The sequence below is a fragment of the Microcaecilia unicolor genome, chromosome 1 (assembly GCF_901765095.1).
Source record: "Microcaecilia unicolor chromosome 1, aMicUni1.1, whole genome shotgun sequence".
NCBI classification, from domain to species: Eukaryota; Metazoa; Chordata; class Amphibia; order Gymnophiona; family Siphonopidae; genus Microcaecilia; species Microcaecilia unicolor.
This window is the reverse complement of record NC_044031.1, coordinates 562529628-562552959: the sequence shown is the minus strand read 5'-3', so window position 1 is coordinate 562552959 and position 23332 is coordinate 562529628. Positions and strand designations below refer to the sequence as shown.

Below are 23332 nucleotides of genomic sequence, written 5' to 3'. Positions count from 1 at the left end.
CAGTATCCAGGTATGATTCAGCACTGAATATCCAGGCAGAATGACTGCAGCAGCAAGTTATTAAAAAAAAAAAAAGAAGAAGCTTGACCACAGCAGAATGAATTTTGATCTGATGGTTTCTATACAGAATTCATTCTGAAAAGCTAAATGTTTACCTTTCCATTGCTTCAAATCTCATGCCAGTTAATCGCTTTACTCTGTGGCTCCCAGGGAACTGTCTTCTCAGCTCTTGTAGACAGGACTGGAAACAAAAGTATTTTTAATCAGTTAGTGAATCACAAAACAGCTTCAATCTTAACATAGTTATAAAAGGCGATTCATACAAAGCACACCTAACATAAGGCACTAATTTATACTTGCTAAGTTTATAGAATCATTGTACTTCTGCATGTGATTGGCATTCTAAATTAGCACTTAAATACACAAGTGGCTGGAACTATTCTATAAATCTGGCACGTATGTTACTTAGCATGTAATCACAAGTGGGTCATACCTGTGGGTGGAGAATGGGTTTTCTACTTCACAATGCTCACATCGTGAATACCCACATCTTATAGAAAACCATCAGTTAAGCACATTGCAAGGCACACAAACATGCACCAATTTACATTAGCTTTTGACCTGGCTTAAGTGGTCATACCTAAATTTGGGGGAAACAAATTGGATTTGCATTAGTATTCTATAACAGGTTAGGCATGCCCTAACACCATTATGGAATTGTTGCTAATTGTGCACCTTGGTGACACCTTAATTTAAATGCCACTTTACAGAATTACCACCATACTGTCTAGCTACATGCAAGCAAACTGATGACTGTTACCCTGTTTTACATTTGCTTTCAGAATTAGTATATTCTCCATCACCATCTCTCTAAAAGTTTATACACCAAAAATTAAGGATTCTTATAGTTAGCCACTGTCAAAGTTTTTACAAAGGTTTACAAGTTGACCTCTTTTCATGGAAAAAATTTTCTAAATGTTCACGATGAAGTGTATCATGCCACACTACCAACAGCAAGGCAGATTAATTGACTAGGGGGAGTCAATTTAAAACAATAAACTTGCTATTCAGATTTCTAACACTTAAATACTTCCACGTTTTTAAACCTTTATCTTTTTCCATTATCACGTCTTTCAGATCCATGATCCCTTATTTGCTTTGGGGCATGTTGTGCCCCCAAAGCCAACTGCACTACTTCTACTTTTGATTTAAATGTGATCTTTCTGGATTCCTCCCATCTGTGATTTTTACACTTTCAGATGAACTTTGTATGGGTCTTTTCTGATGATATCATCAATCCAAAGGAGAAACCATATTTCCTGGCACAGGTGTGATCTTTGTATGCTGCACTTACTGACATTTAGAAAGCAACATGTATGCAACATAGGGTGTACTTCTGTAAAGTGGGGGCTAACATCTGTGTGCATATTCAGCACACAAATGATTTGAATAATGACATATACATGTGTACATGTCAAAACATCATCTAAGCACTACATAAGTACAAAAGTATTTCCATACTGGGACAGACCGAAGGTCCATCAAGCCCAGCATCCTGTTTCTAACAGTGGCCAATCCAGGTCACATGTACCTGGCAGAATCCCCAAAAAATACATTTTATGCTGCTTATCCTAGAAATAAGCAGCGGATTTTCCCCAATTTCATTTTAATAATGACCATATCTAGAAAAAGCGAATATACTTACCTGTACCAGTTTTCTCCAAGGACAGCAAGCTGATTGTTCTCACATGTGGGTCGACGTCCGCCTCGGCCCAGGATTCAGACGGCATTATCAAAGCAAAATATTTAAAAAACTTTGACAGAGTCATCCGCACATGTGCGAATCGCGCGCACCGCATATGCGCGGATAACTTCCCGCCCGTGGCGCGAGCGTTCTTCTTCAGTTTAATCAAAAAGCATAAATAGAAACCAACAATAACAATTCTAAAGGAGAGGTGGGCAAGTTTGTGAGAACAATCAGCCTGCTGTCCTCGGAGAATACCTGCTACAGGTAAGTATCTTCGCTTTCTCCAAGGACAAGCAGGCTGCTTGTTCTCACATGTGGGGTATCCCTAGCACCCAGGCTCACTCCAAACAATGAACATTGGTCAACTGGGCCTCACAATGGCGAGCACACAGCATAGACTGACCTGAAACCATAAACAACTAACTGAGAGTTCAGACTAGGAACAGAAGAAAAATGGGTCTGGGGGGGGAGAGTTGGATTCTAAACCCCGAACAGATTCTGCAGCACTGACTGCCCAAACCGACTGTCACATCGGGTGTCCTGCTGGAGGCAGTAGTGAAATGTGATTGTGTGGACTGATGACCACATTGCAGCCTTGCAAATCTCTTCAATGGAGACTAACTTTAAGTGAGCCACTGACGAAGCCAAGCCTCTAACATTATGAGCTGTGACATGGCCCCCTAAGTCAGCCCAGCTTGGGCATAAGTGAAGGAAATGCAATCTGCTAGCCAATTGGAGATTGTGTGTTTTCCGATGGTGACTCCCCTCCTGTTGGGGTTGAAAGAAACAAACAACTGGGTGGACTGTCTGAAGGGCTTTGTCCACTCCACGTAAAAAGCCAATGCTCTCTTGCAGTCCAAGGTATGCAAACTGCTTTCGCCAGGGCGGGTATGAGGATGGGGAAAAAATGTTGGCAAGACAATTGACTGGTTCAGATGGAAATCTGACACCACCTTCGGCAGGAACTTAGGGTGCGTGCAAGAGGACTACTCTGTTATGATGAAACTTGATATAAGGTGCATGCACTACCAAGGCCTGAAGCTCACTGACTCTACGAGCTGAAGTAACTGCCACCAAGAAAATGACCTTCCAGGTCAAGTACTTCAGATGGCAGGATTCAGTGGCTCAAAAGGAGCTTTCATCAGCTGGGTGAGAATGACATTGAGATCCCATGACACCGGTGGAGGTTTGACCAGAGGCTTTGACAAAAGCAAACATCTCATGAAGAGAACAACTAAAGGCTGTCCAGAGATAAGCTTACCCTCTACATGGCGATAAGCACTAATTGCACTAAGGTGAACTCTTACGTAGTTGGTCTTGAGACTAGACTCTGACAAGTGTAGAAGGCATTCAAGCAGGGTCTGTGTAGGGCAAGAAAGAGGATCTAGGGCCTTGCTGTCACACCAGACGGCAAACCTCCTCCATTTGAAAGAGTAGCACCTCTTTGTGGAATCTTTCCTGTCAGTAAGCAAGACTCAGGAGACACCCTCTGAAAGAGCCATGGAGGCGAATTGTAAGTACTACTACTACTATTTAGCATTTGTATAGTGCTACAAGGCATACGCAGCGCTGTACAAACATAGAAGAAAGACAGTCCCTGCTCAAAGAGCTTACAATCTAATAGACAAAAAATAAAGTAATCAAATCAATTATTGTGCACAGGAAGGAGGAGGGTAGGTGGAGGCAGGTGGTTACGAGTCAAAAGCAACGTCAAAGAGGTGGGCTTTCAGTCCAGACTTAAAGGTGGCCAAGGAAGGGGCAAGACGTAGGGGCTCAGGAAGTTTATTCCAGGCGTAGGGTGCAGCGAGACAGAAGGCGCGAAGTTGAGTTGGCAGTAGTGGAGAAGGGAACAGATAAGAAGGATTTATCCATGGAGCAGAGTGCACGGGAAGGGGTGTAGGGAAGGACGAGTGTGGAGAGATACTGGGGAGCAGCAGAGTGAGTACATTTATAGGTTAGTAGAAGAAGTTTGAACAGGATGCGAAAACGGATAGGGAGCCAGTGAAGCGACTTGAGGAGAGGGAGTAGTATGAGTAAAGCGACCCTGGCGGAAGACGAGACGGGCAGCAGAGTTTTGAACCGACTGGAGAGGGGAGAGGTGACTAAGTGGGAGGCCAGCAAGAAGCAGATTGCAGTAGTCTAAACGAGAGGTGACAAGGGTGTGGATGAGGGTTTTGGTAGAGTGCTCGGAAAGAAAGGGGCGGATTTTACGGATGTTGTAAAGAAAGAAACGACAGGTCTTGGCAGTCTGCTGGATGTGAGCAGAGAAGGAGAGAGAAGAGTCAAAGATGACCCCAAGGTTTCGAGCTGAGGAGACAGGGAGAATGAGAGAGCCATCAACAGAAATAGAAAACGGGGGGAGTGGGGAGGTGGGTTTGGGGGGGAAAATGAGAAGTTCGGTTTTGGTCATGTTTAATTTCAGGTGGCATTGAGACATCCAGATAGCAATGTCAGACAAGCACGCTGAAACTTTGGTTTGGATGCAAGGTGAGATATCAGGGGTAGAAAGGTAGATTTGGGAGTCATCAGCATAGAGATGGTAGGAAAAGCCATGGGATGAGATTAATGAACCAAGGGAAGAAGTGTAGATAGAAAAGAGGAGGGGACCAAGAACAGAACCCTGAGGTATGCCGACAGCCAGAGGGATAGAAGTAGAAGAGGATCCACCAGAGTGAACACTAAAGGTGCGGAGGGAGAGGTAGGAAGAGAACCAGGAAAGGACAGAGCCCTGGAATCCAAGTGAGGACAGGATATCGAGGAGTATGCTGTGATCGACAGTGTCAAAAGCAGCGGAAAGATCAAGAAGAATGAGGATGGAGTAGAGACCTCTGGATTTAGCCAGTAATAGGTCATTGGAGACTTTAGTAAGGGCAGTTTCGGTTGAGTGGAGAGGGTGAAAACCAGATTGTAGTGGGTGAAGAATAGCATGTGAGGACAGAAAATCAAGGTAGCGGTGGTGAACAGCACGCTCAAGTAATTTGGAGAGAAAAGGGAGGAGGGAGATGGGTCGGTAATTAGAGGGACAAGTAGGGTCGAGTGAAGGCTTCTTAAGGAGAGGTGTGACCACAGCTCTCAACATCCAGGCTGTGAGAGCCAGAGACTGGAGGTTGGGATGCAGAAGCAACCCCTTGTTCTGGGTGATGAGGGTTGGAAAACACCCCAATCTCCACTGTTTCTCGGAGGACAACTCCAGAAGAAGAGGGAACCAAATCTAAAGTGGCCAGAAGGGAGCAATCAGAATCATGGTTCCGCAGTTCTGCTTGAGTTTCAACAAAGTCTTCCCTACTAGAGGTATGGGAGAATACACATACAAAAGGCCTGTCCCCCAATGCAGGAGAAAGGCATCTGACGCTAATCTGTCGTGGGCCTGAAGCCTGGAACAGAACTGAGGGACCTTGTGATTGATCCGAGTGCAAAAAGATCCACCAAGGGGGTGCCCCACGCTCGGAAGATCTTACGGACTACGCCCATGTTCAGTGACCACTCGTGAGGTTGCATTATCCTGCTCAACCTGTTGGCCAGACTATTGTTTACACCTGCCAGATAAGTGGCTTGGAGAAACATGCCATGACGGCGAGCCCCAAACCACATCTGGACGGCATCCTGACACAGAAGGCGAGATCTGGTGCCCCCCTGCTTGATGGTGTAAATACATGGCAACCTGATTGTCTGTCTGAATCAATATAATTTGGTTGGACAGCTGATCTCTGAAAGCCTTTAGAGCATTCCAGATCGCTCGCAATTCCAGGAGACTGATCTGAAGACCTGTTTCCTGAAAGGACCAATCTCCTTGAGTGTGAAGCCCATCCACATGAGCCCCCCACCCCAGGAGGGATGCATCCATCGTCAGCAGTTTTTGTGGCTGAGGAATTTTGAATGGACGTCCCAAGGTCTAATTGGTCCGAAACGTCCACCACTGCGGAGAATTCCGGAAGTCGGTGGACAGTTGGATCACATCCTCTACATCTCCCGTAGCTTGACACCACTGGAAGGCTAGGGTCCACTGAGCTGATCTCATGTGCAGGCGTGCCAGAAGAGTTACATGAACTGTGGAGGCCATGTGCCCCAGGAGTCTTAACATCTGCCGAGCCATGATCTATTGAGATGCTCATACTAAGGAAACTAGGGAAAGGAGGTTGTCCGCCCTTGCCTCGGAAAGATAAGCACGAGCTGTCTTTGTTTTTAACAAAGCTCCAATGAATTCCAATTCTTGAACTGAGCTGAGATGGGACTTGCAATAATTTATCACAAACCCCAGTAGCTCTAGCACCTGAATAGTCATTCGCATTAACTGCTATGCGCCTGTCTTCGAGGTGCTCTTTACTAGCCAATCGTCAAGATAAGGGAACACATGTACCCCCAGTCTGCGTAGCGACGCTGCGACAACCACAAGGCACTTTGTGAACACTCTGGGCGCAGACGCCAGACCAAAGGGCAGTACACAGTACTGAAAGTGCTGTGTACCCAGCTGAAATCGAAGATACTTCCTGTGAGCTGGAAGTATCAAGATATTTGTATAAGCATCCTTTAAATCCAGAGAGCATAGCCAATCGTTCTTTTAAATCATGGGAAGAAGTGTGCCCAGAGAAACCATCCTGAACTTTTCTCAAACCAGAAATGTGTTCAGGCCCCTTAGGTCTAGGAAGGGACGCATCCCCCCCTGTCTTTTTCTGCATAAGGAAGTACCTGGAATAGAACCCCAGCCCTTCTTCCTCTGGTGGAACGGGTTTGACTGCACTGGGATTTAGAAGGGCAGACAGTTCCTCTGCAAGTACCTGCTTGTGCTGGGAGCAGTAAGAATGAGCTCCCGGTGGGCAATTTGGAGGTTTGGATTCCAGATTGAGGGTGTATCCTAACCAGACTATTTGAGGGACCCACCAGTCGGAGGGTCTAGGAGGCCTCTTTTGGTGAAAAAATATCAACCTCACTCCAATCGGCAAGTCGTCTGGCATGGACACTTTTATTGAGGATATGCTTAACTGGAGCCAGTCAAAAGCCCGTCCCTTGCTTTCGCTGGGGAGTCGCAGTGGCCTTAGGCGCACGCTGTTGACGAGAACGAGCGCGCTGGGACTGAGCCTGGGCAGGCTGCCGAGAAACAGGAGTGTACCTACGTCTAGGATAGGAATAGGGAGCACTCCTCTTCCCTCCAAAATACCTCCTAGATGAGGAGGTAGTAGCATAAGGCGCCCGGTGGGAGAGAGAATCCATAACATCATTATACTTCTTGATCTGATCAACAAGATCCTCTACTTTTTCTCCAAAAGGGTTGTCCCCCCGGCAAGGAACATCCGCCATCCGCGCTGGACAGAATGATCCAGGTCATAGACACGCAGCCATGAGAACCTGTGCATCACTATACCTTGAGCAGTGATCCTGGATATCACGTCAAAAGTGTCAAAAGTACCCCTGGCAAGGAACTTGCGACACACCTTCTGCTGCCTGACCACCTGGCGAAAAGGCTCAGCCAGCTCTGTAGGGAGTGCATCAACCAAGTTGGACAGTTGATGTATCGAGTCCGGCAAGTGGATGCTCGTGAAGAGCTAGTATGACTGGATCTTGGCAGCGAACACAGTGGCCTGATAAGTCTTCCTCCCAAAAGAATCAAGAGTCCTAACTTCTCTGCCTGGGGGCGTCAAAGCATAGTCTCTAGTACTCCTGACTCTCTTGAGTGCGGAGTCCACCACCATGGAATTGTGTGGTAAATGAGACCTCATCAACCCAGATTCACCGTGGATCCGATACTGGGATTCAGCTTTCTTTGGGACCACGAGGCCAGAGAGAGGGGCTGACCAGTTTCGTATAAGGACTTCCTTCAGTACCTTATGCAAAGGAACTGTCACATCCTCTTTAGGTGGAGACGAATAATCCAGAACCTAGAGCATCTCAGTCCTGGGCTCATCCACAACCTCCACAGGGAAAGGACTAGCCATAGCCATTTCCCAGACAAAAGAGGAAAAGGACAGAGTCTCCGGTGGAGATAGTCTCCTTTCTACTTTATAGCGGAGGGATAGGATAAGAGGGAATCCCAAAGGACTCATCAGAAGAGAAGTACCTGGGATCCTCATCTGACTCCCACGAGCACTCCTGTTCAGTGTCGGATAAAACCTGAGTTAAAGGTGCTTTGACACTGGATCTGCCTTGACGCCGAGGAATGATGTCATCTATGGCGATGTGAAGAGGCTGATGCCCGGTCCGACTGTGGTGAAGCTCTTTCCACTGACGTCGAAGGGGAGTCGACCTGGGTGGCAGCAGGCGGCATCACGGTCGGGGACCTCACCACAGGTAAAGGGCCAGACACCGCTGCAGGATACAGCAGATGGTAGAAAAGGCGCAAGCACCCCCAACACCGAAGCTGACTGACGTAGCAGTCCCTCCAGAAGTTCTGGAAACAAGGCTTGGGTGCACTCGTCGAGAGCTGCCATCGGAGAAGGCTGCAGGGTCAGTGGGTCAGGCGGTGTCAGAATCCATGGAGGCGCAGGAGCATGTATCGGGCAACTAGGAGACCGACGCATCGGCATCTCCTGTATCGAGGGTCAGTGATCCTCTCGGCGCCAAAGATTCTCGGGTGCCAACCCTGATGCCCCAGAGCTCCCGGTACCGTGTGTTGAAGGAGAACAATGACAGTGCTTCTTCGCCTTCGCTCGACACCAGTCATTGAGACACCTCGGCACCAATGAAGAGGACGTATTAATAAAGCTATGGCCCTTATTAACTCCATTCTAATCCGATTGTGGTTCTGTGTTTGAATTCCTTGGAATGACAGAAAAAGACCATCCTGCATGTCCATGTGCCTATAATTTCAAATGCTATATTGAGTTTATATACATCTAGTCCAGGCTCATAAAGCAGGAATAAGACAATCCAATATTGTCTAAAACATATCATTGTCAAGAAGCATATTCTGTCTAACTGGGTAGTACCTATGCTGTGGAAAACCAAGATGCATCATTTAATGGTTATGGGAAGTGAGGCTGTTAAATCATTCCATTTTTTCTGAAACTCATTCATATGTTGTTCCGCTAAAAACTATGAAAAACAACATTCATGAATGAGAATGTGCTATAACCTGATCCATGAAACTGAAGACCTGAACAAGAGACTACATATGCAATCCAATGTAGGGTTTCTGAAAACGAACTGGGTTGGAGCTCTATAATGAGCATGAGAGCACAAATTATTGTGACGACTGTTTGTATTCAAAATTTGAAAAAAATCAGCTCTTTTACTTACCACAGCCAAGTCATCCCGACTGCAGTCCAAAGCAGCAATCATCACCTGTTCATATATTATCCAAACTAGATAGAAAAAAAAAAAAAAAAAAAAGATATTAAATGCAAACAGATTAGTTTTAAACTGATATGAAAAACTTAACACAAAGAATGAATGATTTCTGTCTGTAGGACTCAGCTATCCAAAATCAATTGTTAATTACCTGAAAGTTATAAAAATGTTCATAGAATTGATTAAAAATATATTTAAGTGGCCATATTTCTCCCATGAAGCAGAACATTTGGGCGCCGCCATTTCAGCACTGCTGCTAGAGCGCTGAACTTTTGGCTGAAAGAATATTGTGTGCTGGAATTTTGGACGCCCAAATGACGGCATCTAAAGTCCTCCACTCTACCCGTGCAGAGACCATCAATACTCAGGGGGCAGGGCCTGTGCCTGCTCACTGCTGCAGCAGGGGGTCCTTGGGCAAAAGAGAAATGTGGACTGCCCCAGGTGGTGCCTGTGACGGAGGACAGAACAGGCTTCCTGATGAACCATCCTCCCTCACAGGTACTACCCTGAGGCTGCCCACATTTCAATTCTGCCTAAGGATCCCTAATTGCAGTGAGCAGATATAGGCCCTGCTCTTGTGAAGTCCCGGAGGTCAGGGTGCCTGTCTTATTTTGACAAAACAATTTGTATTCGTCTTCATTCATTAGTAATTGGCCATTTTGATGCCCTTTATCATCCGTCTAGTTGATATTGAAAGATTACAGGTTGTACAAAATACTGCCGTAAAAGTGATCTCTGGCGCAAAATGACGAGACCATGCTACACCTCTACTTAAAAAAATACACTGGCTTCCAGTGACAGCCAGAATTCTATTTAAAATTTTTAATTTTAATATAATATCCTAAATACAGGCTTTCCATTATTCTTACATCGACTGTTACAAAGGAAAATTACTTTTTGGCACAGTTGTGCTGTTGATTTCATCAAGGACATATGTCTACATGCACTAACCATTCACCTTGTCTCCTGGGAGCATGCGGAGGAATGAACTTCTCAGGAACGGTGTCTCTGGTAACAACTGTGAACAATGGAGGGGAGCTTGCTACAATCAGGTTCATGACTGATAAATTATTCTAGCTGAATGCTCACAAGCCCTCTTTGTTATGACCATGGGTTATCTGTTGGACAAAGATACCCAGTTGGTGATTGGTCCATGTGTCATCTAACTGACAGCAGGGCCAAGGATGGGGGATGAGAAAGAAGTTGAGAGGGGAAGGAAGAGGAAGATGGTGTATGGTTCTCTCTCAGAGGAGTTAAGAGACGTTTTGGCTTGAACACCAGTGAACTAAATTTCTTGTGATAAAAGCTGACAAGGTCAGTTCAGTTGCGGCTCTGTGAATTCCCCAAAGACTGTGTAACCAGTGCTCAGAGCAAAGACCTTGGACTTTATTCCCAAACAGGGATAGATTCACAGGTACTCTGTGGAGCCTAAAAGGATGAATCCGATTCATCATCAGAAGTATGGAACCTACGAACTGAAAAGGGTGAGAGAAGCAGGAATTTCCTTCCTATAATTCAGGGGTTGCTAGTTTATAGTGGTTGCCTGCGACCAACTGGTTATAACAGGACCTGTGGTCTTCAGCCTTATTTTGCTGCTAAGTGTGTAATCTTCTCAGGACATATTATAGGCGTGTAATTCTCATAATCTTCTCAGGATAGTATTTTTGTGAAATCCTCAGTACATAGGGCACAGTATATTTTGGTAGTGTACAGAGTGTAACTTGCTTTGCATTTCACCATATTGTTATTTCTATATCTATAATAAATATTTCCATTTTGGCATTCTTTCTTTCATTAGTGCAGCCTGTCAGCACAGCCTAAGGAGAAATTAGGTCTTACCTGATAATTTTCTTTCCATTAGTTCTTCACACTATTCCAGGACAAGTGGGTAATGTCCATCGACCAGCAGGTGGAGATAGAGAATACAGAACTGAGCACCACTACATAGCTCCCTGCTAGCAGCTCAGCTCCTCAGTATCCATCCTCAAGCAAGGAAGAAAACACACCCAATCAGGAGCATGGTCAGCAATCAACATATCCAGCCCCAAGAGCCATTCAAAGATAAGGCCCCTGGAAAACAGAATACAAAGACAGTACATAGAGCCACCAACAAAGGCATCGCACCACAGGAGGGCTCCTGGAATAGTGTGAAGAACTAATGGAAAGAAAATTATCCGGTAAGACCTAATTTCTCCTTCCATTACGTTCATTCCCACTATTCCAGGACAAGTGGGATGTTCAAAAGCTATCCCTACGAGGGTGGGAAGCCGAATCTGCCATACGCAGAACCGACACCCCAAATGTAGCTGCTGCCTGAGCAGCACCCACCATTCTACCATACTTACTTAAGGTATGCAGCGACGCATACGCCACTAACCTACAGATAGCCATCAGAGAAGACAACGAAGCCTCCACCCAAGACGTAGCCACACGTCCAGGACAGAGGGCCTTCAACCTGAGAAGCGCCTCCCAGGATACAGGCTGAGACTACAGCCACCTTCACCCACTGGGCAAAGAAAGCCTTGGGCAACATGAGACCCCCCCCCCCCCTACTGTTTACCAAACAGCCCAATAGGACCAAACGAATGGCGAAAAACATCGGGAACCGTGAAATGCAAGAACACCCTGCTAAGATCAGAAGCTTCCAAAAAACAGACCGCTGACTACGGAAAAAATAAAGACCAACAAACACTAAGGCAAGAAGCATGGTACTGCCCAAAGTGATACCCCTGCCTCCGAAAAACGGATAAAGGGACCTTCCAAGAGAGAAAGAGACTGAAGTTGCGAGAAGCAACAGTTTGGCAGAAACACCTCAAAGAACACCATGGACAAAGAGAGAACAAGACAGGTGCTTTAGCCAACTAAGCCATGGTGCCATAGAACAAGGGCCACCTATCAACAGGCTCAAACAGGGAGTACTGAAGCACCTCGAAGGACCAGAAAAAGAACTTAGTCCAGAAGGAGCAGCTAACGAAGACTCCTGCAAGCAGCCCTGAAAGCAAGCCAGGACCCCCACTGGACCTACAGCACTAGCCCCATGAATTTCCCTCCTGCCAAAATCCAGAAAGTGGCCCAAAAAGGATGCAACAGCAACTCAAAACCTCACAGCACGCCAGACGCCGATGAGAAAGAGCGCTTCCCTGCCCGAAGCAGGGAAGCCACCACTGAAAGCGAATAACCTTTCTTCCTCAACCAAAGGAAAGGGGGGAGGGAATCTCCATGGCCACTAGGCCCTGACAGAAAGACCTCAACACTGAGGGAATCACAATGGCTCCCCATACAGGAGCCTCATGAGATCTGCATACCATAGAAGCCATGGCCAGGCTGGAGACCAGGATCACCCTGCCCCAAAGGTCTGCTACTCTCCCCCCACAGCCAGCCTAAAATCGGCATGGGGGAAGGTATACGGAGGTCTCTCGCTCAGATACAACCATCACAGGGTGAATAGATCCCTAGAGTCCTATGCCCAGTGGTGGCTGAAGCACCGAGGAACCTAGACATAGGACTAGGCCACCAGCTGAAAACGGCTCAACCAACCGCTCCCTCTGCTGGAAACCAGAGCGTAGCAACTGAGCAAGTCTGTCTCCATATTGAGGGACCCCGCAAACCAGCCGAAGGTACAACCGAAGTCTCACTGCCCCGTCCATTAACAAGCTGGACTCCCCCGCCAGCAGACTGCTAGGAGTCCCCCCCTGTGAGGCAAAAAAAGGCAACCGCCACAGGCAAGACCGAAAGGTCCAAACGGCGGCAATCCCAACAGTGGGGCAAAGGCCTCCAGAGCTTGGCTCACTGCACGCAGCTCCAGAGGATTGAGGGCCAATGCCCTCCTTAGAGACCAAGAGCCCTGCACCAAGGAACCCCAGCAAAAGGCACTCCCCAGCCCGAGAAGCTGTTATCCATAGACACCACTTCCCAAAGCAGGCTCAAGGAGGACCTTCCCAGGGTCAACGACTGGGGAAGCAGCAACCCCCCCCCCCCCCCCCCATGCACTGAGAGCAAAAGAGCCAGATGCAGCTGCCCTCTGAAACCTGAGACCAGCAGCTGAGCAGGGCCCCCTAAAGCAGCCGCATGAGAGAAGAAGGAACCCCTTCCATGGCCGCTGCCATAGATCTAAGGACCTGCACGAAATACCAGGCCTGTGGCTGGTGACAAAGCAGGAGCGAGAAACTTGGGAGTTAATTTATAGCACTGTCCCTCTAAAGAAACACTCAAGCTCATCAGGAATAAAGGTTAACGCGCTGGCGCCAGCCTGCTCCTGTTGAAATTAAACACCCAAACCAGACAAAAAACTGGGGGTGAACCAGCGCTGAAGGGGTCTCTACTCAGCCTAGGCAAGAAGAGACCAGGAGTCATCCAGGTACAGGAGAACACAAAAACCTGTGTCTCCGCAGAAAGACCGCCACTATGAACATGACCTCAAAAAGGGTCCTTGGGTCCGACAGAACCAACTGGCAGGGTCCAGAACAGGAATGAACTGCCAAGACAGCCCGTACCGGGAAAGAGAAGTATGCCTCCCTGAGATCGAGAGCGGAGAAAAAAAACTCTCTCTCCAAAACGGAGGCTATCAGAGACCTCAGGGCCGCCATCCGAAAATGGATACCTATGGATCCCTTGGAGATCCAGAATGGGTTGCACTGTTCCCGTCTTCCTGGGAACCCCAAAAAGGATGGAGTACCAACCCAAACAGCGCTCGGCAGGAAGGACAGGAACAATGGCCCAAAATAATAACAGCACCTCCACTGCTCTTCTGCTCTGAGCAGACAGAGGCACCCTCTGACAAGGAGACTGCAAGAAGAGAGAGGCTACCAGAGGGAAGAACGCCAGCACCCCAAAAATCCAGCACCTAAGCTGAGGAGAATGTAATCCACACATCCCGAAATGCCCGAAAGCGGCTCCATGTCACCCCAGATGGGCCACCCAGCCAGGCCACCCAAGGATGGCTGGGAGACAGCAGCCACTCACCCTGAGTGCCCTGCTGGTTCCTGGTTCCCCATCCCCCGGAAAGGAGAATGCCAGGCTCGAAACCGAGCCCTCTGGCCAAAATTCTGAGGACCAGGCCTACCCTTAGTGCTGACACGAAATTGGGCACTTGTCGAGCACACAGGGCGGTCCAAGAACGAGGAACATCCCATGGCAAACGCTGGAGCCCGACTCACTGAGCTCCTGAACCAAAATCGCTGACGGTGTACCCAAAGAGAAAGGTGCCCCAAAGTGGAAACCTGACCACGCAAGCCTTGGAGGTGGCAACCACCGCCTATGGCCACAGGCAGACTTGACAGCTTGTGGTGAATGTCAAAAGACAAACCCTAAGGGAAAAACAAAAGGCTACCAATAGAAGCCTGCAGCTCCTAATCCAAACACCTTCAAGACGGGATACGAGGTCTGATTCAGCTTCCCATCTAGCAGATTCCATGAGGCAATGCCGCCAGCAACCAGGAAGGGAAAATTCAAGGTGACTGCAGACACAGAGTGCAATGTAGGGAACGAAGCTTCTCCTTCTCCCTGCACTAGAGAAAAGAAGTGGGCCATGGTTCTCCCAACCTGCAGGCCTGAGTCAAGTGCACTGTACATTGTGGTAAACAGGCCCCGAATGACCATTACATGGGGAACACCTTGGACAAGCCCCTGAGGCCCTACGCAAGGCTAGTCGCACGACTCTCCTCCAGAGAACCCCAAGGGTTTTGCTATGGGAAGCCCTGCTAGTGCCACTGAAAACAGGGAGCCAAACTCCCCCCACTGAAACAGACCGAGCACCCGAGGGTCATCCCCCTCCCCCAGAGGGAGCTCACCCTCCACCAAAAGCTCTGACAGAGGAGACCCTATAGAGCAACCCAACTGCAGCAAAACAAAACGAAGACTCCACGTGTTATCCGCTGCGAACTCCTGGGAGCCGGCGGGGAAAACCCCATCCCCTGTCCCCCAGGAGATGCTAGGGCTGCTGGAGAAGGGACTACTTGCACCAACCCAAAGTCTGGCAGAGCAAGAGAACAAGCCCAGAAGGGTAAGCTCTCCCCTCCCCCCCCCCCCCCCCGAAGAGATCCCTACTGCTACAGCTGTCTACATAGGCCCTTGCACCGGCAGAGAACAAAATGGCTGCCATTCCCGCCTCCCTTGGAGGCGAAGCACCGAGACGCTGCACTGGGGACCAGAGCTGCAAGAAAAGCATTGCTGCAACTGAAGGCGCTGTGTGTGTGTAAGCCCCGACTCAACACCTCAACTCAGGAACCGGACTGCACACCATGCAGCAGCCCGAGGAGGAACCCCGCCCGCTGCAAGGCGGGCAGCTCCTCGCACTCCCAGCGGGGGCTGCCATGAACGAAGATTGTCGCAGCATGGGAAAGCATGTGGCGCACCGCGCTACACACTCGCTTGTCTTTCGTGCGGTTTTTTTTTTTTTAAACCGGAGCGCAGCACAACTCAACCATAAAGCTCTTTTTGTGTGTGTGCGTGTGTGGGTGTGAGCACAGACACAAATCGCTCCCAAGGATGTCCTGAGGCCCAAAGTACAACAGAGAACACACTACCCCGGGTCCATGCTCCCAGGGGACAGAGCCACCCCCATCATGGCAGGGCACAGCACCACCAACCCGTCAAACTCACTGCGCTGCCTGCACTGTTCCTTATCTTCTGAAGCAGACTGGTTGCTGAGCAAGCTCCCATAAGAACGCAGAACACTCCAGGGGGGAAAGCACGACAGGGACTCAGCACGACCAGGTATGTCTGCCCACTATGCTCAACCGGGAACCAGTTGACCAACTGGACCAGGAGCAAGGCCTCAGAACCAGAGACAGAGGAAGTCTATCCATCCACCTGCCTGGAGATAGAAGATACTGAGGAGCTGAGCTGCTAGCAGGGAGCTATGTAGTGGTGCTCAGTTCTGTATTCTCTATCTCCACCTGCTGGTCGATGGACATAACTACCCACTTGTCCTGGAATAGTGGGAACGAACATAATGGAAGGGCCACTTATGTAATTATTGCATAAATGATTTTCTGCCCACTTAAGTACCTCTACAGATCCCACATGACTGTCCCATGCTTCCTTAAATTCTGACACAGTCTTCTTCGCCACTACTTCCAATGGGAGGCCATTCCACGCATCTACCACCCTTTCTGTGAATGAGTATTTTCTCAGATTCCTACTAAGCGTATTTCCTCTCAACTTCTTCCTATGCCCTCTTATTCCAGAGTTTTCCTTCATTTGAAAAATGCTCACCTCCTGTACATTGAGGCCACTGAGGTATTTAAATGTCTCTATCATATCCCCTCTCTCCTGCCTCTCTTTCAGTGTATACATGTTGAGGTTCATAAGCCTGTCCCCATATGTTTTATGACCGAGACCATTTTGTAGCTGCCCTCTGGAGCAACCCCATCCTATTTATATCTTTCCGTAGGTGCGGTCTCCAGAATTGCATGCTGTACTATAAACGGGGCCTCACCAGAGACTTATACAGGGGCACTATCATTTTTTTTTCCTGTTGGTCATCCCTCTCCTTATGCACCCAAGCATCCTTCTGGCATTGACCATTGCCTTTTCTACTTGTTTGGACACCTTAAGGTCATCAGACACAATCACCCCCAAGTCCCGCTCTTCCTTCATATACAGAAGCACTTTACCCCCGATAATGTACTGTGCCCTTTGATTCTTGTAATCCGATGATGACCTTGCATTTCTTAGCATTAAATTTTAGCTGCCAATTATCAGACCATTCTTCAAATTTCACCACAACTTTCCTCATGTCATCCACACCCTCTGGGATGTCCACCCTATTAAAGAGTTTGATATCATCTGCAAAGAGACAAACCTTACCAGACAGCACTTCCGCAATATCACTCACAAATATATTAAAAAGAGCTGTCCCAAGGCCCAATCCCTGTGGTACACCACTGATAACATCCCTACCCTCAGAGCAAGCTCCATCTATCACTACCCTCTGTCTCTTACCATTTAACCAGTTTCTAACCCAGCCAGTCACTTTAGGTCCCATACCAAGGGCAATGAATTTATTATCAGTCGCCTGTATGGAACCATGTCAAAGGCTTTGTTAAAATCCAAGCACACCACATCTAGCACCCCTACCACATCTAACTGTTTGGTCACACAGTCAAAGAAATCAATCAGATTCATCCGACCCGACCTGCCTCTAGTGAAGTCGTGCTGCCTCGGGTCCTGCAGGCCATTCGATTCAAGATGGCAGACACAGCATAGAACCATACAGAGAGCTTTAAAAATTGCCTATGTTTTTTGTCATATCTATCTAAACAAAAACAAAAAAAATCTGCCAATATCAATACTCTTTCCTAAAATAAAAATAATAAAAAAAAATAATCAAACAAATTATACAGCTCAAGAAACAATAGTGCAAAGAATTATTCAAACTTACTGTCATCTCCAAGTCTGGAAGCATGTTCATTTATTAACTCTTCTCCAACTTCAATTATTTGCTCACTGTTTCGGTAATTTTCTTCCCTCCATTTTCTCAATTTATCACGCATCTCTGTAAAACAAAGATCTGGCTTACAAGATGAAAAAGGGGAGTTGGACAGTAGAACTTTGTCAAGTTTAAAAAAAAAAAAATCACAAAAACCTTACCTATAACTCTAGCTAGAGATGGAATGATACAGGAACGGTTATGTGTTTTCAAATTTTTCATTTGACACTACTCTAAATTTGGAGGTATGTTACAATGATTGTTTTCATATGCTCAGGCCCACGCAGTGCAGAAGAGAAACATCATCAAATGTAGTTGGAAACTGAAAACCCTCAACAGCACAAGCAAACTTTTAGTTTTGTAATTCAGCAATGGATCCAATATGCAGGTTCTTTAACCAAATATTCAAGCTAAAATGAAAAATAATGCCTTCTGAATACCTTCATCCCCATCATTTATTAGTTTCCAAAACCTGAAATTAAAAACAAAAATAACCTTCATACTAACTAGCAACCATTTAGTCTTCATTTACTAAAACTTTTCTCCCATTCTTTGTCTACAGGGAAAAAGGTTTTGTGCGAAAAGTCCAACCTATCTATCCTTACAGTTTTTTTTTAACTGGATGACCAGATATTTGGACCAAACTTGTGAAACGGATGTGGCATACATTGATTTCAGTAGTTTTAAATATTGTCTCATATCACTGCAACATAGTAATTGATGGCAGATAAAGACCTGAATGGTCCATTTAATCTGCCCAACAGTCACATTCATCCGCAATTCTAGATTAAATAAAGAATGTGATATCATATACTTGACCATGGTCTTTCTTTGTTGTTTCTGGGACACAGACCATAGAAGTCCACCCAGCACTGTCCTTACGCTCCAACTACTGGAGTTGCCATCAAAGTCTATCCAAATCCCAAATCAGTCTTGGCATTTGTGGGACACAGACAGTAAAAGTCTTCCTGGGACTGTCCTCATGTTCCAAATTACTGGAGTTTCCGTTGAAGCTCTCTCAAGCCCATCATAAACTGGATTGCTATGTGTGCACAAGCCAGCCCTGCACCAGCCTTAGTTGATAAAGCCAGAGTTGACATCCAAGTCCCATTTGATATGCAAACATATATGCAACACATAGTAAAAATGTTTTAGGTATATTAAAAGCAAGAAGCCTGCAAAAGAACTGGTTGGACTGCTATATGACCGAGGGATAAAAAGCATAGCAGACAAATTAAATTAATTCTTTGTTTCAGGCTTCAGCGAGGAAGATTTGGGAGAGATACTGGTGCCAGAAATGTTTTCAAAGCTGATGAGTCAGAGAAACTGAATGAAAGCTCTATAAAGCTGGAGAATGTAATGGCACAATCTGACAAACTGAAAAGTAGCAAATCTCCTGGACCAGATGGTATTCATCCCTGGGTACTGATAGAATTGAAAAATTAACTTGCGGAACTATTGTTAGTAATATGTAATTTATCTTTAAAATCAAGCATCGTACCGGAAGATTGGAGGGTGGCCAATGTAACGCCAATTTTTTAAAAAGGATCCAGAGGGGACCTGAGAAATTATAGACCGGTGAGCTCGACGTCAGTGCCAGGCAAAATGGTAGAGACTATTATAAAGAACAAAATTACAGAGCATGTTCAAAAGCATGGACTAATGAGACAAAGCCAACATGGATTTAGTGAAGGGAAATCTTGCCTCACCAGTCTATTACATTTCTTTGAAGGGGTGAACAAACATGTGGATAAAGGTAAGCTGGTCGATATTGTGTATCTGGATTTTCAAAAGGCATTTGACAAAGTACCTGATAGACTTCAAAGGAAATTGAAGAGTCATGGGATAGGAGGTAGTGTCCTATTGTGGATTAAAAACTGGTTAAGATAGAAAACAGAGTAGGGTTAAATAGTCAGTATTCTCAATGGAGAAGGATAGTTAGTGGGGTTCCCCAGGGGTCTGTGCTGGGACCGCTGCTTTTTAACATAATTATAAATGATCTATAGATGGAGTAACTAGTGAGGTAATTAAACTTGCTGACGACACAAAGTTATTCAAAGTTGTTAAATCGCAAGAGGATTGTGAAAAATTACAAGACGACCTTACAAGTCAGGGAGACTGGGCATCTAAATGGCAGATGACATTTAATGTGAGCAATCGCAAAGCGATGCATGTGGGAAACAGGAACCCAAATTATAGCTACCTAATGCAAGGTTCCACGTTAGGAGTCAGCCATCAGGAAAGGGATCTAAGCGTCATCGTTGACAATACGTTGAAACCCTTTGCTTAGTGTGCAGCTGCGGCTCAGAAAGCAATTAGAGTGTTAGGTATTATTAGGAAAGGAATGGAGAACAAAAATGAGGACATTATAATGCCTTTTTATTGCTTCATGGTGAGACAGCACCTCGAATATTGTGTTCAATTCTGGTCACCGCATTGCAAAAAAGATATAGTGGAATTAGAAAATGTACCACATTCTCCAGCAACAAATCCCAAAGCTCAGTTATGTGTTTAGGGTCTCAACCTGGGGGGGCAGCACATAGGCACATCACTATGATGCTCCTTGGCGGGGTTGCAGATGCTGCTGTGGCCATGGCTATAGGGTGGCAGACCAAAAATATTTGGTAAGCATTAGGTTGAACTGTAAGATCCCCTTTACTTTCCAAATTAAAGACACACACACACACGCACACGCAAACAGAAGGGTTTAAAAGAATTCCACGAGCCATTTTTTATATGCTTTCACAATTTGTTAAAAATTTTAAATATTTTTGCAATTAGAATAACATTTTCTTCCATAGTGCGATAACTTTGAAAAGAAGCTGCTGTGTACATATGCTAAAATTCTAGAACTGCCTGTATTTATTCTAAACAATGCAGGTTATTCAAAGAGAAACCATTTCCCTTCCAAAATTAAGTCACTGTGATGAAACAGTGGGTTTCTAAGTGTATTTCTCCTAATTGGCCAGCAGATGGTGTTTGTTTTTAAAGCTGTTGCACAAAAAGGACTTTGTCTGCTCCAGTTTCAGCTTATGGAAAGGCAATCTGCATTACCACTGGGCAGCTACTTTCAAAATTGATGCCCTAGGCTCTGATTGGCCTTGCATTTCAAATCTAGCCTGAAGGTACTGGATTTTCCCCCGTCTCAGCCAGGGAGCAGATAGAGAAAGATCTCTTTACCGAGACCCTGTGAGCAGTTATACGATATAACCTGTGAGCAGCTATATTTCCTGACCTCCCCAGGTAGTAAACAAACGTTTAGATAGTTTTATAATTGATCCATATTCAGTTACCTGTTATTGTCTGCTGAGTTCACCTTTTTCTGTTCAATGTTCAAGTTCTATGAAAATAAACCTTTTTTAGTTTATTGACTCTGCTGTCCTGGACTGACTAAGAATCCTGGCTTGTGTTTTGGGGTCTGTGGGTGCTTTCTGGGAGCTGTAGGAACCCTGGAGTGTGGTCCCAGTGTCCTAGAAATCACTGGCAAATAAACAGAGTGGAAGACTAGCCCAGAGGCAAACAGGACCCAGTCGGTGGGTGGAGAGTGCTAGTATAGAGCACGAGCCAAAGTGCAGGCGAAGCTGGGCAGATCCTTTAGGTGGCCACAGGGTAACTCCAAGACAGGTGCTAGGTATTTCATGACGGTCACAAAGTACATACACAAAAAGCAGGTTCTGCACCTTTTAATTACGAAGACAGCTTGGGGGGGGGGGGGGGGGGAAATAACCTATGTAATTTTAAAATTAATTATACATTTGCTATTTTACCAACCCAACCATAACATGCATCTAGGAACATCTCTTTTGAACCCATTTAAAAGTGTGTGCACTACAGAAACCTGAGTAAAGTTTTAGCTGAACAGATGGTGGCATTTTTCAGCCAAACTGGGTAGATGGCTTTGAAGACTGTCCTTCATATTACTAGCTGTAAAAAGGAATACCCAAAAAGAAAACATGAAGGTTTAGCCATTTTCCTTGAATATTTAAGTTTACAGTTCATAACTATCAAATGTGGACTTAAGTCTATATGCCAGAAGTGATCTCAAATCTCTCATAAAGCTGTCAGTGTGTAAGATTTTGTATTTTGAAAGTCAACCAAAACCACCCTTGGGTAACATTTCATATAAATACATAAAATAAATGGTTCCTGACACAAAGATCCCTAGAAATTAAAAACTGGACAGTCCGAACACTACTGAGCATACATATCATGCTAACTGGCACAGATCAAAAACAGTCAAGAAATAATAATTTTAAGAAATCAGGCAGTTCCTCCTGCCACCACCCGCTTGGCAACTATTAAAAAGTCTTCATACAAGGATAAAAATCTTTCACTGTAACATAAGTTATCCACTAACTGCATGCACTTTGTCCATTTTTCACTCAAACGTAGGATTTGCATTGCTGGAAAAAAAAAATACCATCACCCAGAAGATACTTTATTTATTATTCACTCAATAGGTAAAGTCAGTAAGAAGCAAATGTAATGTGCTGGCCTGCAGAAATCACTAGAAGATTCCAAAATAACAGGCATATGTTTCTGAAGGGTAAAGGAGGTAATTTAATTTACTATAAAATACAACACAGTACAGTCTCAACTATCCAATGTAACCGGGACCGACCCGCTGTCGGATAAGTGAAAGATAATACAGAAAATAATGGTAACCCCTTAAAACACACAGAAAACATCCTTTATGCATAAACAGGCATAGAGTATCTTTAATTTAAAAATATTGTTTAACACTAAGCAACAACAACAAATGGGAAACATTGTAATGCAGGTAATTTGACCACAAATACACATATACAACAGGCAATATGAACAGAAATACAGAACCAAGTAAAGGAACCATATTTAGTCTCATTAGGGTTGTCTTCTACTGTGAACTAAGCAGAGCTAACAGCTTTGTATTCTTCAGTCAATAACAGTGTGAAGCAGAAATCAATACAACAGCAATTAAACTGGAAACCCTCTCAATCTAAGAATAAGAGAATAAAGAAAGTGCTGAAAATTTAACTGAACAAACAGGAATAGGTGTACATACAGCACTGTACTGCATAAATCTCATTGTGCACAAGAATCTTACCATGGTTTGCTTGCTGCAAAAGTGGTTCCCTGACAGGAAAAGCAGGCTCTTTAGGTCACACACAGTGCAGCGTGTTAGGTCCAAAAATTCTGCAAAAGCACGGACTCGGATCAAAAATAGTTCCCTGGCAGGAAATACAAGGCCCCAACTCACAACAACTTTAATGTTCATTTACTTTAGCACTTCCTTTGTGCAAAAGTTTCAGCTCTATAGACAAAACAACATTTTTCCTCTTTTGAATGGCCAAAAATTACAACCATGCTGTAAAAGCACGGTCTCAGCTTAAAACGTCAACAAAACTGCCAAATGAATCTGATTAAATTCTTTGACTGTGTGACCAGAGAATTTGATCGAGGATGTGCGCTAGATGCAATCTACTTAGATTTCAGCAAAGCCTTTGGCATGGTTCCTTATAGAAGCTCTTGAATAAACAAGACAGGCTGAAGATAGGACCTAAAGTGGTGAACTGGATTAGAAACTGGTTGACAGACAGACACCAGGGGGTGGTAGTTAATGGAATTCACTCAGCGGAAGGAAAGGTGAGAAGTGAAGTGCCTCAAGGATAGGTGCTGGGGCCGATTCTGTTCAATATATTTGCGAACCACATTGCCAAAGGGTTAAAAGGAAAGGTTTATCTTTTTGCAGATGATACCAAGACTTGTAAAAGAGTGGACACCCCGGAAGGAGTGGAAAACATGAAAAATGATCTGCAAAAGTTTGAAGAATGGTCTGTTTGACAATTAAAATTCAATGCAAAGAAGTGCAGAGTGATGCACTTAAGGAGTAA

General features: G+C 45.5%; 1 protein-coding gene across 1 annotated transcript in view; it reads right to left on the bottom strand.

The window, feature by feature from the left end:
• The window catches only part of EMC2 (ER membrane protein complex subunit 2), a 102704-nt gene that overhangs the window by 65823 nt on the left and 13549 nt on the right, over positions 1-23332 (bottom strand). The window contains exons 2-4 of the mRNA XM_030218060.1: positions 17412-17525; positions 8978-9042; positions 156-241 (exon numbers count right to left, since the gene is read on the bottom strand). Coding sequence (XP_030073920.1) covers positions 156-241; positions 8978-9042; positions 17412-17525 — 265 coding nt within the window. The remainder of the gene's footprint in view (positions 1-155; positions 242-8977; positions 9043-17411; positions 17526-23332) is intronic.